The sequence below is a fragment of the Colobus angolensis genome, unplaced genomic scaffold (assembly GCF_000951035.1).
Source record: "Colobus angolensis palliatus isolate OR3802 unplaced genomic scaffold, Cang.pa_1.0 Scaffold81, whole genome shotgun sequence".
Classification (NCBI taxonomy): Eukaryota; Metazoa; Chordata; class Mammalia; order Primates; family Cercopithecidae; genus Colobus; species Colobus angolensis.
Genome location: NW_012121932.1, coordinates 2,829,432 through 2,845,666, shown reverse-complemented (window position 1 = coordinate 2,845,666; position 16,235 = coordinate 2,829,432). Strand labels below are relative to the sequence as shown.

At 36.1% G+C, this 16,235-nt stretch overlaps 1 protein-coding gene across 1 annotated transcript in view; it reads right to left on the bottom strand.

Moving 5' to 3' along the window:
* KCTD3 (potassium channel tetramerization domain containing 3) overlaps window positions 1-16,229 on the bottom strand; it is a 56,293-nt gene extending 40,064 nt beyond the window's left edge. The window contains exons 1-8 of the mRNA XM_011929420.1: window positions 16,160-16,229; window positions 10,220-10,273; window positions 9,935-9,980; window positions 8,099-8,172; window positions 6,350-6,408; window positions 5,987-6,067; window positions 4,935-5,072; window positions 4,386-4,476 (exon numbers count right to left, since the gene is read on the bottom strand). Coding sequence (XP_011784810.1) covers window positions 4,386-4,476; window positions 4,935-5,072; window positions 5,987-6,067; window positions 6,350-6,408; window positions 8,099-8,172; window positions 9,935-9,980; window positions 10,220-10,248 — 518 coding nt within the window. The 5' untranslated portion in view covers window positions 10,249-10,273; window positions 16,160-16,229. The remainder of the gene's footprint in view (window positions 1-4,385; window positions 4,477-4,934; window positions 5,073-5,986; window positions 6,068-6,349; window positions 6,409-8,098; window positions 8,173-9,934; window positions 9,981-10,219; window positions 10,274-16,159) is intronic.
* Between the last annotated feature and the right edge of the window lie 6 nt (window positions 16,230-16,235).

Genomic DNA, 16,235 nt, shown 5'->3' with positions numbered 1-16,235 from the left:
TTTAAGAAGTCTAATTTGAGATTCTTTATGGATCAAAGTTTCATCAAAGTCAATTTAAAAAGAGCCTATATAGGAACTAATCATTCTTGCTGCACTTTATACAAATAATCAGGCCAAGTATAATAAGACTAAAGTTTATTTTGCAAATAAATCAGTCCTACCACGACTTGTCTTTAGTAAAAATGAAAGACTGAAGAGAGGAAAATTGTTTCAAAAATTATGGTATACCTTTTATTAGATTTGTCTCATCAGTGGTTTTTGAGTTTTTTCTGCAATTTGGACTCACCCTGCTTATTCCTGTGGACCAAGCAGTGATCTGTGGCTGCTGTTCAGAAGAAACAAGAGGCATGGGTAACACAAAAATCTGGATCAGTATTCTAATTGTGGGCATGTATTGGAATTGGCTAGCGTATCAGCTTGGTTCCAAGTCCGTATCAGCTTGGTTGCAACAATTTCCCAGTTCATGAAAAGCCTTCTTATTTAGTTTACTTGGGATAATTTTACTTATTTTGCCTTGCTACTGTAGAATATATTGCTGTTGTTCTCTTTGTGTAGGAATGAAAGATAAGCTTACTCAGTGCTTTCTTAAATTGAACACTTATTAATTTTCCAGTCATCACTTTTTGTCAGAAATCAGAGTTTTCACCGTACTGACAGTTTCTGACTGAGCATTCCTCTACTCTGAATGCAGAAGACCCTAATAGGCAGAAATATCATCATCCCTATTCAGACTGCAGAAGTTACAGAAGATGAATCTTCTCCCTCTGCAACCCTTAGGATTAAGAGTACCCTTGTAAAAGGGAAGGGGAAAATATGTCAGAGGCGTTCAAACCAGAGTTGAATGGAGACTGGGTAAAATAAGGCTGAGACCTGCTGGGCTGCATTGCCAGGAGGTTAGCATTCTTAGTCACAGAGTAACAAAGGAGGTCAGCACAAGGTACAGGTCACAAAGATCCCACTGACAAAACAGGATGGAGTAAAGAAGCCAGCCACAACTGAAACCAACATGGCAACAAAAGTGACCTCTGGTCATCCTCACTGCTCATTATATGCTAATTATAATGCATTATAATGCTAAAAGACACTCCCACCAGTCCCATGACAGTTTACAAATGGCATCTAGTGTCTAGAAGTTACCCTACATGGTCTAAAAAGGGGAGGAACATTCAGTTCTGGGAATTGCCCTCAGAGCTGCTCTGGCTAAGGAGTAGCCATTCTTTCATTCCTTTACTTTCTTAATAAACTTGGATTCACTTAAAAAAAAAAAAAAACTATATAATCTCATCTTTTACAGAGATATTACTTCTTCTAAGTTGTTTTTCTCTATAGTAATTAGGGTACTACGCAATAAAGAGATGTCAAAAAAGGGTAAAAGAATCAGGACAGCATATTTAAAAATGACTATAACAACTACAGAATTTAACTCTTAATCAGATATGTGAATTCACTTGTTTTTTAAAAAATTACAAAGAAGGTACATATTTGCTCTATAATTTTCCATATAAGTAATCCATTTAAAATATGTAGAACAAGGCCAGGCACAGTGGCTCACACTTGGAATTCCAGCGCTTTGGATGGCCGAAGCGTGTGGATCACCTGAGACCAGGAGTTTGAGAATAGTCTGGCCAACATGGTGAAACCCCATCTCTACTAAAAATACAAAAGTTGGCCAGGTGTGGTGGTGCACACCTGTAGTCCTAGCTACTCAGGAGGCTGAGGTGGAAGAACTGCTTGAACCCAGGAGGCAGATGTTGCAGTGACCTGAGATCATGCCACTGCACTCCAGCCTGGGTGACAGGGCAAGACTCTGTCTCAAAATCTCAAAAACAAAACAAAACAAGTAATAATAATAAATAAAATAAATTAAAACAAAATATGTAAGAATATGCTCTGTTATTTCACCTCTCCATCATCTTACTGCTGCCTAGTGAACCAACCCTCTGAAGTTAAGACAGCTATGCGAAGAATGTGGTTATGTCTAGTTATTTCCTACGTGAAGACCTCAATAAAATACAGTAGACAGGACATGCCCTGTGAGATTTTGAAACTTACTATGAACATACTTCACCTCAAATTGTATGAGAATAGACATATTTCATAAGGACATGAGAGAATTGAAAAACAGATCCAAGTATATACACACACATAAAGCAAGATAAAATGGGCTATCAGATTCACTGACAAAGAATGATTTACGTAATAAATTGTCAGAACATAATTACCTATCCACTGAGAAGAAAATAAAATAAATCCTTAAATCTCTTACCACATACAAAAAGTAAACTCCACAAGGATTAAAGATCTAAAGTGGAATATATGCCCCAAGGGGGCAGCAATTCACACAACTACTCTTCATTAATAGAAGTAACACTGTCATAAACTCAGTAAGAAAAAGAGACATAAACATAAAGCCTAACCATGTAGAAAATGAGTGAAGCTAGGAGAACATCCTACAGGTCTTCACCGTACTACTCAGTTTTTAAAGGTTTTGTAACTTATTGATATAAAAACTTGAGGAAAAACAACTTGTAGAAAAGATTACACTTTTAAACAGTTTAAATATTTTTCTTTCTTTTGAAATCTTTTTATTGCCATTGTGCTGAATGATTTAACTATATGTGAGGCAATCCAAATATGTCCTCAATTTTCTTCCTTCATCGCTTTGCATGAGTATATTGCTCTGAAATGTCAGACACTTGGTGAAAGCAAAGAAAGATCGTGATCAATGCAAACACAAAGACTGGAAAATGTAATAGCATCATCCTGCTTACAATTATTACCCAGTGAGTTAAATTTTGCGTTATAATGTGGTGTTTCCGGAAAAGAGCAATCTTCAGTATTGTGTACAATGACAAAAACAAAGTTACGCTGTTACACTTCAATCACTTATTTCACAATCCTTCTGGAATTCGTTATTGACAAAAATACATACACAATATGTAAACAAGAGTCTACAAGTCATCCCAATTCAAATACATAAGATGACAAATTCAAAACAACGCTTCCTAAAAAAAAACCTTTACCAAATTAGCCTTGCCTCATACAAAACCATTCCCAAAAAAATTATGCAAAAAAAGTCCATGCTATTTCATAATTAAAATTAGAAATCCACAAAACACTCTTTCTTAAAAAAATGTATTTATTTATTTATTGAGATAGAGTCTTGCTCTGTTGCCCAGGTTGTAGTACAATGGGGAGATCTCAGCTCACTGCAACCCCCACCTCCTGGGTTCAAGTGATTCTCCTGCCTCAGCCTCCTCAGTAGATGGGAATACAGGCATGTATCACCACACCTGGCTAATTTTTGTTATTTTCAATAGAGATGGGGTTTCACTATGTTGGTCAGGCTGATCTTCAACTCCACCCACCTCGGCCTCCCAAAGTGCTAGGATTACAGGCGTGACCCACCGTGCCCCGCCAAAACACTCTTAAAACATAAAGTCTGCAGCCCTTAATCATTACTACAAGGAAAATATAAACCTGAGATTACTGATATAAACAGCACTACCAGACATGCCAAACCTTTCATAAATTCAGATTAAAAAAAAATAGATCTGGGATTCTTTAAACTATATCTGTAAAGTTTAGAAGACATTTTAGATATTTTTCGACTTATCATGACTATTTTTTCTTAACTGAACTCAATAGTGATAAACAAATAGTTTATATATCTTTGATTTTTCTGCAATTAAATGAAATAATAATCTAAGCTAGTATATTCCAACCACTTTTGTGCTTCTACACCATTCTCTGTCATCAACATTTCTCAATGAATACAGTGATTTTGAACTAAGAGTCCCAACTGAAAAAAAAAATTAACCGGTCTACACTATTCTTCATTGCTTCTCAGGCTCTGAGAATGTAAGCATTAGTAAAACCAAACTACTTCTTTGTAAGTTTCGCATATTAGATATTAAACTATACCACTTGTGCAACAACTGCCCTGCTTTACTACCTCACTTCCCAAAATGTGGTAATTATGACCAATGTACTCTCCCTTGCTATAGAATACAAAACACTGAATCATTAGAGGTAGACCATCAGGGAGCTCACATTAATAATCCTGTCTAACGTCATTATATACTACAGTCTCAGAAGCTAGGTATAAGCAATAAAGAATACATCAAGATATCTCAGTTTCATGACAGTCCACACTTGTCTGTGAAATGTTTACAACACAAAAAGGCTACCAGAAATATTTACCAAATTAGCTGCAAAAATAAAAGTATACTAAACCTTAATCAGATGACACAGACATGAGTAAACTATGCAGGGAAAAAACTTGATGACTGAAAAAAAATAGCTTTTCAATCTAAAAATATAAAATCACAATTAATTTTAAAACTACCATCTCTAAAAGCAAAGCATTATTAATTATACATTACCTGTAACACACAGCAAAATGGGCATATGCAGCTACAATCCAGTTGTGATGGCCAGCTACTATTAGCACCTTTCGTGGATCCACAGGAAATCCTGTTGATTTTGGAAAAAGAAATATTTTACATTCTAAACTGGGGGTTGGAAAATTACAGCCCCCAGGCCAATTTCAGCCTTCTGCCTATTTTGGTTAATAGTTTTGTTAGAACCCAGCCATGCTTACTTGTTTACATATTGTCCACTATGTGCTCATGCTATAATGACAAAGTTGAGTAGGTCTGACAGAGAACGTGTGGCCCACAAAGCCTAAAATATTTAATTTCTAGCTCTTACCAGATACATTTTGTCAATGCTGTTCTAAAGATTCAAAGAAGACGAAAGATTCCATAGTATTTTAAATAAAAATTAAGTGTTAAATGAGACCTTTCCAAGATATAAATGATAAATCTGGATAAAAAAGGAGATGAGACAAAAATCTTTAAAAGTAATTACTCAATATCACCTAGAACTAAAAACATAATTTTTCTTTTTCAATTTCTGTAATCTTTGCTTACCTAGCCTAACAGTTTCTTCTCCCGTTCCAGAGAGAACAGGCTGTGTACCATTTCCCCGGGCTTCACCTTCTGTAGAATTAAGTCCATTCCTAGAATCAGCAGATCTGACTGTGTTGTTTATTTTACGACTGGGAATCCCTATAAAAAGAAGAAGAAGAAAAATACATTCCTGAGTTCACCTTTCAAAAATTAAAAATATCACATTGTAACAAAGAAACATAAAAATGTGAATTTCATTAAAGCCGAAATACATCTTCCAATACAGCAAATTATTGCAAATAATTTAATTACAATTAAAAAATAAAATGAAAATGAAAAAAACAAAGAGAAAGACAAAATTCTGTCAACAGATTTCTGCTACTGCCATACTGTTTACAATAAATAAGCTTTAGGTTACCGAATTAATGGGTAATTAATCCAGTCTGTCCGCCACTCTTTACAATTATGGTACAGGTATTATGTGTTAGGTACTACGTACTAATTTAACTGATTTAGGACTGAATTTCCCCATACTTTCAAACATTTTTTTATTTGACGGGGAGCATTTTTTAAAATGAAATCTTGCTCAGAAGTACATTATAACACAGGTAAAAGCAGGCTCTTCTAACTAAACTGGGGCTGAGGTGACAATGACTTACCCTGCAGAATTCCTTAATTTTGCCAAAAACCAGTTTGACAACCAGTGCTCTAACATAGAGGTCAGCAAACTATGGGTCACGGAAAATCCAGCCCAATGCTATTTATGTAAATAAAGTTGTAGTGGTTACAGTTACACTTATTCTTCATGTAGTATACACAACAGAGTTAAGTAGCTGTCACAGAGATCCTCTGGCTCATAAAATCTCTCTGGCTCTTTACAGAAAAAGTTTGCCAAATCCCTGCTCCAATATATAATGTGACTTAATCTCTGTAAAAATCAAAAGTTCTTACCATTTCTAGCAGACTTACAGATAAAAAACTCAATAATCAAGGAATAGTTTTTCCTATTCATATGCTGATACTCGCTTAATGATAGAAGGAATTTTTCAAAAGATTAAATAAAGTGAAAATACCTGGTGGAGGCAAGTAACCATGAAAAAGGACACTGCCACAAGAGGAACGCTCCAATTCTTCACATAAGAGAAGCCTTCTTACTAAAAACATTTCAAAGCAAACTTGTCAAGAGTACATGCAAACAGAAAAACAGTACTCCATTTTTATTTTCTCTAGTTCAAGAGGATAAGGAAAGAAAAGGAAAATTTTAATTAAGTCACAATATCTTTTTACTATGAAAATCCACAAAAACTAAGCAATGAACAAATCCATCAAAAATCAGGACCTGATATAAATACAATTCATTTAGGGCAAGTTTCATACATAAGTCAAATCAAATATTAACAGAGCACATAAACACCAAATATTAAAAGAGCACATACCTAATGGAGTGATCCCGTAAAATTCTGCTTCATGCCTGAGAACATTAATACTCACTCCCCTACAAAGAAACAAATGGTACAAATTCTCTAACACTGGAAACCTGTATTATTATCTTAGGTGAAAGTAAAAAATTCTAAGTTCTTCATGTATACAGTCATAAGGCTTTAAAAATTATTTTTCTCCTAATATTCTTTATTTCTATTATCCTTAATCATTAAGAAGTCTAAATAAAAACTGCATGTGAAAAATATTCTGTTATCTACTTAAAAACCATTCATATATATACATATATATGAATTGGGTCACTAAAGGAGAGATTAGGGCTCTATCAGGCTAGTACAAATAAATTGTCTAGAAGGCAAACGACAGAATGGAAACCATTCTTTTATGGCATTAGTTGCTTTTAACTTTTTATCATAATCATTTCCATACATATTTATCTTAATCTCCCCATTACACTGTAAATTCCCTGCAAGCATGATCTATTTCTGATGTATACCTCACAGTGCCTACCATAGTGCTTATATAAAATAGTTATGTAATAAATATTTTTTGAATAAAATAGAAAAAAAAAAAAGACTAGCCTTGGGAAGGGCTATGTTATCCAGATGAAATGATGCTACTTCATAGTAGCAAAGTTAAGTAACACGAAAATAAAATTTAAAAGAAATGGAAGATTCAGAATTTATAATACTAATGATTCATTTTAGGTTTCAGTTGGAATTCGTCCTTATTTTAAAAATATTCCCCAGCCTTAATAAACACATACAATTACTATGTTAAATTGTTTTTATTTGTGAAACTGGTTATAACTAGTTTAATATTAAAAGTGCTGAAAACTTTGTGTCTGGGGGTGGTGGCTCACGCCTGTAATCCCAGCACTTTGGGAGGCCAAGGCAGGTGGATTATGAGGTGAGGAGATCGAGATCATCCTGGCTAAAACGGTGAAGCCCTGTCTCTGCTAAAAATACAAAAAAATTAGCTGGGCATGGTGGTGGGTGCCTGCAGTCCCAGCTAGTTAGGAGGCTGAGGCAGGAGAATGGCATGAACCCAGGAGGTGGAGCTTGCAGTGAGCCTGGGCAACAGAGCGAGACTCAGTCTCAAAAAAAAAAAAAAAAAATGCTTGAAACTTTCTTATTCTATTTCAAAACTATTTGTGCTAATAGTACAGCAGTACTGGCCAGAGGCATGATCAAAACTCACTGCAGCCTCAAACTCCTGGCCTCAAGGGATCCTCCTGCCTTAGTCTCTTCTCCAGAGCAGCTGGGATTACAGGCATGTACCACCACATCCAGTTTCAGGGTGAGGAAACTTTTAATCAAAGTATTAGTAAAAAAAATAAATAAATAAAACCTTTTCTGGCTAGGCGTAGTGGCTCATTCCTATAATCCCTGCACTTTTGGAGGCCAAAGTGGGCAGATTGCCTGAGCCCAGGAGTTCGCAACCAGCCTGGGCAACACAGTGAAACCCTTTCTCTACTAAATTACAAAAAATTAGCTGGGCATGGCGGCATGTGCCTATAGTCCCAGTTACTCGGGAGGCTGAGACAGGAGAATTGTTTGAACCTGAGAGGCGGAGGCTGCAGTGAGCAGAGATCATGCCACTGCACTCCAGCCTGGGCGACAGAGCAAGACTCTAACTCAAGGGAAAAAAAACAAACAAACAAAAAAAAACTTTTCTTTCATAAAATACACTAAAAAGACATATTTCTCTGTAAGAATTTACTTTAAAAAGAGTGCATTTCTTACCTTAAGTCTAGTTCTTTTGTTCGAAGAAAATTTAAAATGGGTGCAAATGCTGCTGGATCTCTATCAATAAATATCTGTAAAAAAGAGAACTGTTTTATTTTCAAATTGCAAATTAATCTTTTAACTTTAATATCTGAACACTAATAGGTAACAAAGTCTGAATTATTTAAATACTACATTTCCTTGTTTCCACTCTTAAATTTTAATGTTTCTAAAATTGGAATGTAGTTCTGTGTGCATTTCATGAGATGGTGTCTTTTTCTTGAGATGGTGTATTTTTCTTCCCCTGAATAGTTACTATTAAACTGCTATTTTAATACATAGAAAAAACCTTACTTAAAAATCACTTGTATTGACACCTTTGGTAAAAGTGACACCTGAGGAAACATTTTTATCTGAAACAGTCTAGAATTCAATTAATACTTTGAAAATATGAATACATAATACTTTCTCATATTGCTCAATCGTTAAAACTACAGTGTACTTTAACAATGCACACAGGGGTAACTGAGAAAAGTACTGCACTCTGCTGTCGAAAGTGGAAAAGAATACTATTCTCATAACATTTTTACTAATCTCAATTTCCTTCAGAGCTAGGGAGAGGTAATGACAATTTTTTTTTTAAATAAAGCACCACAAAATACATAAGAGGAAAACAAATTGCTTAAAAATGTAAAATACATAATTGGTAACTTTTGTTTGTTTGTTTGTTTTGACACAGCGTCCTGCTCTGTCATCTAGGCTGGAGTGCAGTGGCACGATCTGGGCTCACTGCAACCTCCACTTCCCAAGTTCAAGCAATTCTCCCGCCTCAGCCTCCTGAGTAGCTGGGATTTGAGGCACCTGCCACTACGCCAGCTAATTTTTCTATTTTTAGTAGCGAGGGGGTTTCACCATATTGGCCATGCTGGTCTTGAACTCCTGACAACCTCAGGTAATCCACTTGCCTCAGCCTCCTGAAGTGCTGGGATTACAGGCATGAGCCACCTCACCAAGTCCATAATTGGTAACTTTTATGGAAATGTATACCAACACCTATTTTGAATCATTTACAAAAGATCTGGCCATAAAAACTTAACTTTTAAAATTTATGTAAATCAACTAGAAAGGGAAATGGCAGCCAGTAATAAAACTCTGCCTACTATGATCAACTATATATATACAATCAACGAGATTCTAAGCTTTATACATTCTTTCTTTTGTTTTCATTAGAGCAGATCAAAAATTGAAAAACATCACAGATTTGTGGAGATCACTGATAACTTTTTATAATTTCACATGGACATATCTGCCTTTGTTGCCTTATTTCATCTGCAAATCTCACCACAGTAAATAAACACCATTGGTCACTTTGTTGCCTTCAAATGGATAAACCAATTTTTTGCACTGAAACTTTACAATTCTTTCCTTCCCTCACTGTACCAATGGTGTACAAACAAATTCACAAGATTATTATCCAAAATAAAATAAAAAACTGTAGGACTTTACTAATTTAACCTCTTATATTCTAATATAAAAACATTATAACATTTACATTTATCCACTTACTGTTAGTTTCAATTATTGATCTAAAAAATATTTCTTCTAATGCCAATGTAAGCTCACATTCTACAACTGCTCTAATCATGAATACTTAAATTGCCATATATAGTATTCCCTATTTAGGGATCTTCTCTGATTATAAAAAACGACGTATGACAAGAAATAAAATTATGCCACTTTCATTCAGTGATTATTAAAATATTAGTTTTCCTATATTCTTAGAGTAACTATATATTAGGACCAAATACTATAAGCATTAATTTAGAAATATGTATCAATGATTATTATACTCACAGCACCAGTTTCATCTCGAAGTGTTGAAATTCTCCCACTCAGCAAACTGGAAGTCATTAATAATCTAAAGTTAGTTTTTAAAATTTGAGTATAAACAAATGTGATAATTCTTTATCAAATGTTAAAGACCACTAAGAGTACGTTATCTATTTTCCAAGTTAAAATATATATATATATTTTAAGAGTTAACCTTTTCCATTAAAAAAAAACCAATTTAACTGGACAAAAATTATATTTTGGTAAATAAATGTATTAAAATATACACTAAAGAATTATAAGACATACCTGGAAAAAAACGAATCTGGAATCCACATAAGAGTTTGTCTTGAGGTACTAAATCTGCAATTAAAAATCATCTGGTATTATAAGTAAGAATATGATTTGAAATTTCAGTGTTAGTTAATTTGTTTTCATATGCTGGCTAATGATTTACAAGATGTTTTATAGTTACAGCTGTAACAATATATTTATTACAGTTAGTATTTTTAAATGTTGCTACTTCCAATTTAGAGTTAAGATTATACAAACAGCTCTCAATAACAATAAACAACCAGTTATCTGCCATATAATGCATTTTAAAACACTACTTTCCAATAAGCTGATCTCTGCTGAAGAATCAACAATTAGCCCATCACACCAAGTCTCAACTTCTCAGTACAACATTCAAAATTACCTTCAGGTTCCATCTCATCTCTCCAATACAAATGCTGGTTTTTCCCTCTCATACGACAAAGCTTCTTCATATCCCAAAAAACTTCATACTTACTATCATTTTGGTATCTTTATTCAGCTAGATCACCCTCCTCATGTCCAATAATTCAAGATCCATCCATCTTTCTTGATACCACTCAGGCCTTACCTTCCAGGTAACAGCTTTTCTAAATATCCTATTCTGTATTATCTCTTTTTAAGCTCATAGTAATTTCACTGTAAATTACTCTTTTAACACCTTCTTTATATGCAGTCTTGGGCTATTTGCAACTGCTGACTTCATTCATTCAAAAATTATTCAGCCAATACAACTGTTCTGAGGTTGTCATTTGATCAAGCTTGTATATTACCACCAATTCTGGGAGGATCTTTACCAAAGTACAGTATAATAGACTGGGACAACAAACCAACAATTTATGTAAACTGATATGGCAAACAAAGCAATACAGTACTTGCTCAGTCCAGCCCTTCTCTGAGTATTTTCATTTTAAGATATCACCTTGAACTACAATGTTACCTCACCCAGCCTAGCAAACCTCTACCTTCACTCCACATTTATTTTCTGGCATTATATGAAATCCCCAAATTTATTTTTATCTTTCATACTTAAACTAAACAAGGTGACTGAATAGTGGCACTAGTTACCATGCACTATCACCAGGAAACAAAGGCCAAGCCCCAGCCAAAATGGCTAAGGGATGTGCAGGTATATACTGTATCACCCAGACTGTGCAGGTATATACTGTATCACCCCTCTATTGTCTGCCATTACCTAAATTACCAGCCTAGAATTATCAAAAACGTGGAAGGTGCTTACTTTTTGCTCACTTCAGCATAACCTCAAAATGCATCCTACTTCCCATTCCCATCTTCTAAGTGGGATATTAAATAGCACTGGATTGCAGGCCAGGGTGAAAACTCTGACTACCAAGGCTTATATAGAGCAGTGTCAGAAGTCTCATGGATCTCTCAACTTTGCAAGTCCATCCAGGCACCTGAGGCTACGTATCTTGATAAACGGATTATCTGTACATTCACCTTTCAAACTCAGCTTCAGAAATGGATTTTGTATTTAAAAAGTATATGTTGCTTTTTCTTAAAGCCAGAGGGGATGACCTAAAAGCATTGTTCTTGGCATCTAGCACACGCTCAGTAAATGTTTATTGAAACTTATGTGTGATAAACAGAACCACACTCTACAAACTCAGTTAAATGTTCTGTACAAAACTGAGACTTGATTATTCTGTACGATGAGCATTTTATGGTTACAACAGAGCACTTTCAGAGTACACTAGTGTTGACAAACAGATGTCACTAAACTGCCCACTTAAATCATTTAGCAGTTATCAGTCTCAGTGTCAGTAACAGCAGAAGTAGTGTATGCACTGTTCCATAAAAAGTGCCTTAGTCTCTAAAAGAAATTTTCTTTTATTACCAAAACATGCTTTCCAATCACAATTAAAAGTTTATCTCAGCTAGGCGCCGTGGCTCACGCCTGCAATCCCAGCACTTTGGGAGGCCGAGGCGGGCGGATCACGAGGTCAGGAGATCGAGACCACCCTGGTTAACACGGTGAAACCCCGTCTCTACTAAAAATACAAAAAAATCAGTCCAGCATGTTGCCGGGCGCCTGTAGTCCCAGCTACCCGGGAAGCTGAGGCAGGAGAATGGCGTGAACCCGAGGTGGAGCTGGCAGTGAGCCAAGATCGTGCCACTGAGCTCTAGCATGGGTGACAGAGCGAGACTCTGTCTCAAAAAAAAAAGTTTATCTCCACTTCTTCCCACTTACAACTTTACAATTTGTAAGGAAAAGTATTCTTTCATTGGCTAACTGAAGGAAAGACAGTAAAACAATTCATTTATTAAAGACATTTAAATGTAAACTACAGTAAAGGGTACTTTAGGGAACACATAGAAGTTGATTACTAACGAATTTCATAGGTTATGGACAGTCTAGGTGTTTTAAGTAGTTCCTATGCCCATTTATCTGATTAACAAAGAAGCTACTTTATTTAAGAAAACACTGAATATACTCCTAAATGCATTTCTTAGTAGACTCTTAAGAAAAAATAAAAAATACACAGATTATCCCAGTCACAGAAAACTGACTTGGTCCAAAATCAAAGCAAATCCAGTCAGTGGTAAATTGAAGGCTCCAAGGATTCACGACAATGCAGATTCACTGTTTTGGAGACCATCAAATTCATTCCAAAGGAGGACAGCTTATAACTTGCGATCTTTCATATTTACCACTGATTCAGCAATTGTATTCCAAATAATTAAAATTACGTACTACTTAGAAAATCACAAAGGTCTACTTAAAATCATATTATCAGTTTCAATTTTAATCAGTATTTTGGGGAAAGGTTAGTAACCTGGAATTTCTGGGCAAAGGGATTGGATCCTCATCCTCACCAATTTTTTTAAAACATCAGGCCCCAAAACTAGTCTCAAATATAACTTCATGAAAACTAGTACACTTAAAATTACACATGATGAGCATAATCATTTGAAACATACATGAAAGGCTTTTCTGTTTTGATTTGTTTTTTATCCCATACCCACAGTGTCTCCAGAATAGGGTCAGGTACAGTCTGGTCTCAGCAAAAGAATTACTAAAGAAATCTGCATATCCACAGTTATACTTCATGCAACTTGCCTCCTACTAAATTAACTTGGAAGCAATCTAATTAGCTATCTATTCTGCACTGTAAGTAGTGATAAAGACACTAACCCTTGCATTTCACATTTATTACTTCAAATTCCTGTAACAATCTGACAAGGTTGGTACTGTTGTCTGTCACTTTACACTTTAATAGACTAAGCATCAAAATATTTGTCCAAGGTTGCTAGGCTAGTTAGAGATAAAGCCTGGGAACTGAAAACATATACCTGACTCAAAAGCTCTTTGTCCTGGAGTCCTCAACGGCTAGTCCCAGCTCTCTTGCATGAGGCCTAAAATCACACTTACCCATAACACAATTAATCACAAATTCAGTCAGTGAATTCACTTCATTACTTTTTGTAAATAACAAATATTAACAATTCTAAATGAAACTTCATCTTCTCTACTTTCTGAATCACCCACAAAGTATTAAACTATAAAAATTAGTCATTTCTGTAATTCCTTTCAGTATATCCATTCTGATGTCTATTCTCTTGAGAAAAAAAAAGAAAGACCTTACCAATAGCATATGCTTCTCTGCTCCCAACAAACTCCTTTTGAGTTTGACTCTATCACTTCAGAACTTCAATGCTATGCCACAGCAGTTCCTGAACTTCAGCAGCAATCATATCAGGATTTTTCTCTTACAATGGCTTAAGTGACTGTGTTACACTGTGTTTTGTACAAGATACAGATGACTTCTAGAACTTACCTAGCTCTAAAATGCTGCACGAGTGTATGATTCAAAAGCAAATCTAGAAAATATTTTTAGAATATGGAGTCAGATGTTTTTTTCTACAGACCATACCATTACTACTTATTTTATAAGCTATTTTACCTTAACAATTTTCTGAAGTTTTTTTAATGTTTCCATTCCCACTAACAATTTCATGTCTTCTAAACTGTTCAAACCAGTAATATATGTATTGCTTTGTATCTTTGCTAATATCACTTAGAAAAAATTAGAACCTGATAAGCTCACGTTCCATAAATAATATAACACAAGATAAAACATTACAGTGCCAAGATAACCGCCTTATGAGTTAAAACTTTTAAATGAATTCTGCAGTCTTTAATAAGAGTTCACTCAGTATTAAGCCATCCATACAGTAAATAACAATACTGCTTAATTTTTATAATAATACTGTATGTCCTTGTGAATGTCTGAATAGAAATATACTAACTATCGGCCAGGCTTGGTGGCTCACGCCTGTAATTCCAGCACTTTGGGAGGCCGAGGCGGGAGCATCACGAGGTCAGGAGATCGAGACTATCCTGGCCAACGCAGTTAAACCCCGTCTCTACTAAAAATGCAAAAATTACCTGGGCGTGGTGGCGCGGGCCTGTAACCCAACTACTCCAGATGCTGAGGCAGGAGAATCACTTGAAACCGGAGGCGGAGGCTGCAGTGAGCGGAGAGCGTGCCACTGCACTCCAGCCTGGCGACAGAGCGAGACTCCATCTCAAAAAAATAAAAAAATTAAAAAAAAGAAAAAAAGAAAAGAAAATTAAAGAAAAGAAATATATTAACTATCAATAGCAAGTAGAAACCAGTATAGGGATTTTAAATTATTATACTGCTATTCTTCAGTATAATCAACACACATTGCAGGCCTCCTCTTTCGGAGTATTCCACAAGTTACCAAACTTCCAATATTTTAACGTGAATTTAGGAAAAACTCCGTTTCTTACATTAGGAGACATAAATCTCCATAAGACTGGTTTCTATACAACTGCAATAATGTTGTAAATTATCGAAGTTTTGATTTGGGGGAAGAGGAAAAAACCCTAAGAACGAACGAAGTACCACGGTTTTCTGTGTTAAATTCTAGAAAGCTATCAAATGTATAGGATTAAAGCACTACAGTAGACACTTTGTCGCTACGGTTCTAAGACATTAAAATACTGTTAAAATGCTAGTTGAAAATCATATTCTTAAGCACAGAAAAATACATTGTATTCCAGAGCATTTCCTTGTTTATTTCCTACCAAGCCTAAAACTCAACTAACCCTTCTTTCAAACAGCTGGCAAACTCCCTTTTCTGAGAGGAGTGACTCATAAGTTATAGGAAATCCACAAAAACTATGTTTTTTTTTCCCTCAACAAACTTAATAACAGGCACAGAAAGGGGGGCGGAAGGCCGGACAGACAGAGAAGCGCTTTCAGTTTGTTTACTCCAAGGGCGCCACACCGTGCCAATATCCAGAGCTTCCTAAAAGCAAATGTTCAAACTGCAGTTTCTGGACACACTGTCCTAAAAGTTGAACAGATCCTTCAAGCCCATGCACCAAGAAATTCTGAAAATAAATAACTAGGTACTGCAAATCTACTGCACTCCCATTACAGAAATCTTTCAAATTACAAATCCCCTAATAAGGCGCGGAAAAGAACACCGTACACAACCCTAAGAAAACCGACACCTTTTTGACCAAAGAGAAAGGAAGGCAGGTTCATCTCCAACATCCAAACCACAAAGCCAGGCTTCTAAATAAATTCCTCAAATACACTCTAATCTGAGATGAGATAAGGAAGACTATGTAATGGTCCTCCTTGCCTGATACCTTAGGGGGAGGGGCAAATGTTGGCATTCTAGGACAGCAGCTTCTATGCCACATGGGCCTGGTCTTCGGTGATTCCAAGCGGCCCTTCTGCCCTTCCCTTCCCAGAGTAGATCCTTCACCAGCTCCAAAATTCGCCCAACGTTATTCCCGCCTGGAGGCCCCCACGTTCCCCTCCAGGCTTGGCTCCCACGCTCGCTCTCTTTCCTGCGACTCTCAGTCCCCGTCGAGACCAGGAGGAGGAGGCCGCCGCGGCATCCCCAATGCAAACCCCCTACCCGCCGGCTCACCTGGTCCCCCCGACGTTCAGTTGGACGATCTCGCCGCTGCCGGCCGCCGCCGCGGCGAAGCTGCCGCAGTGCCCTC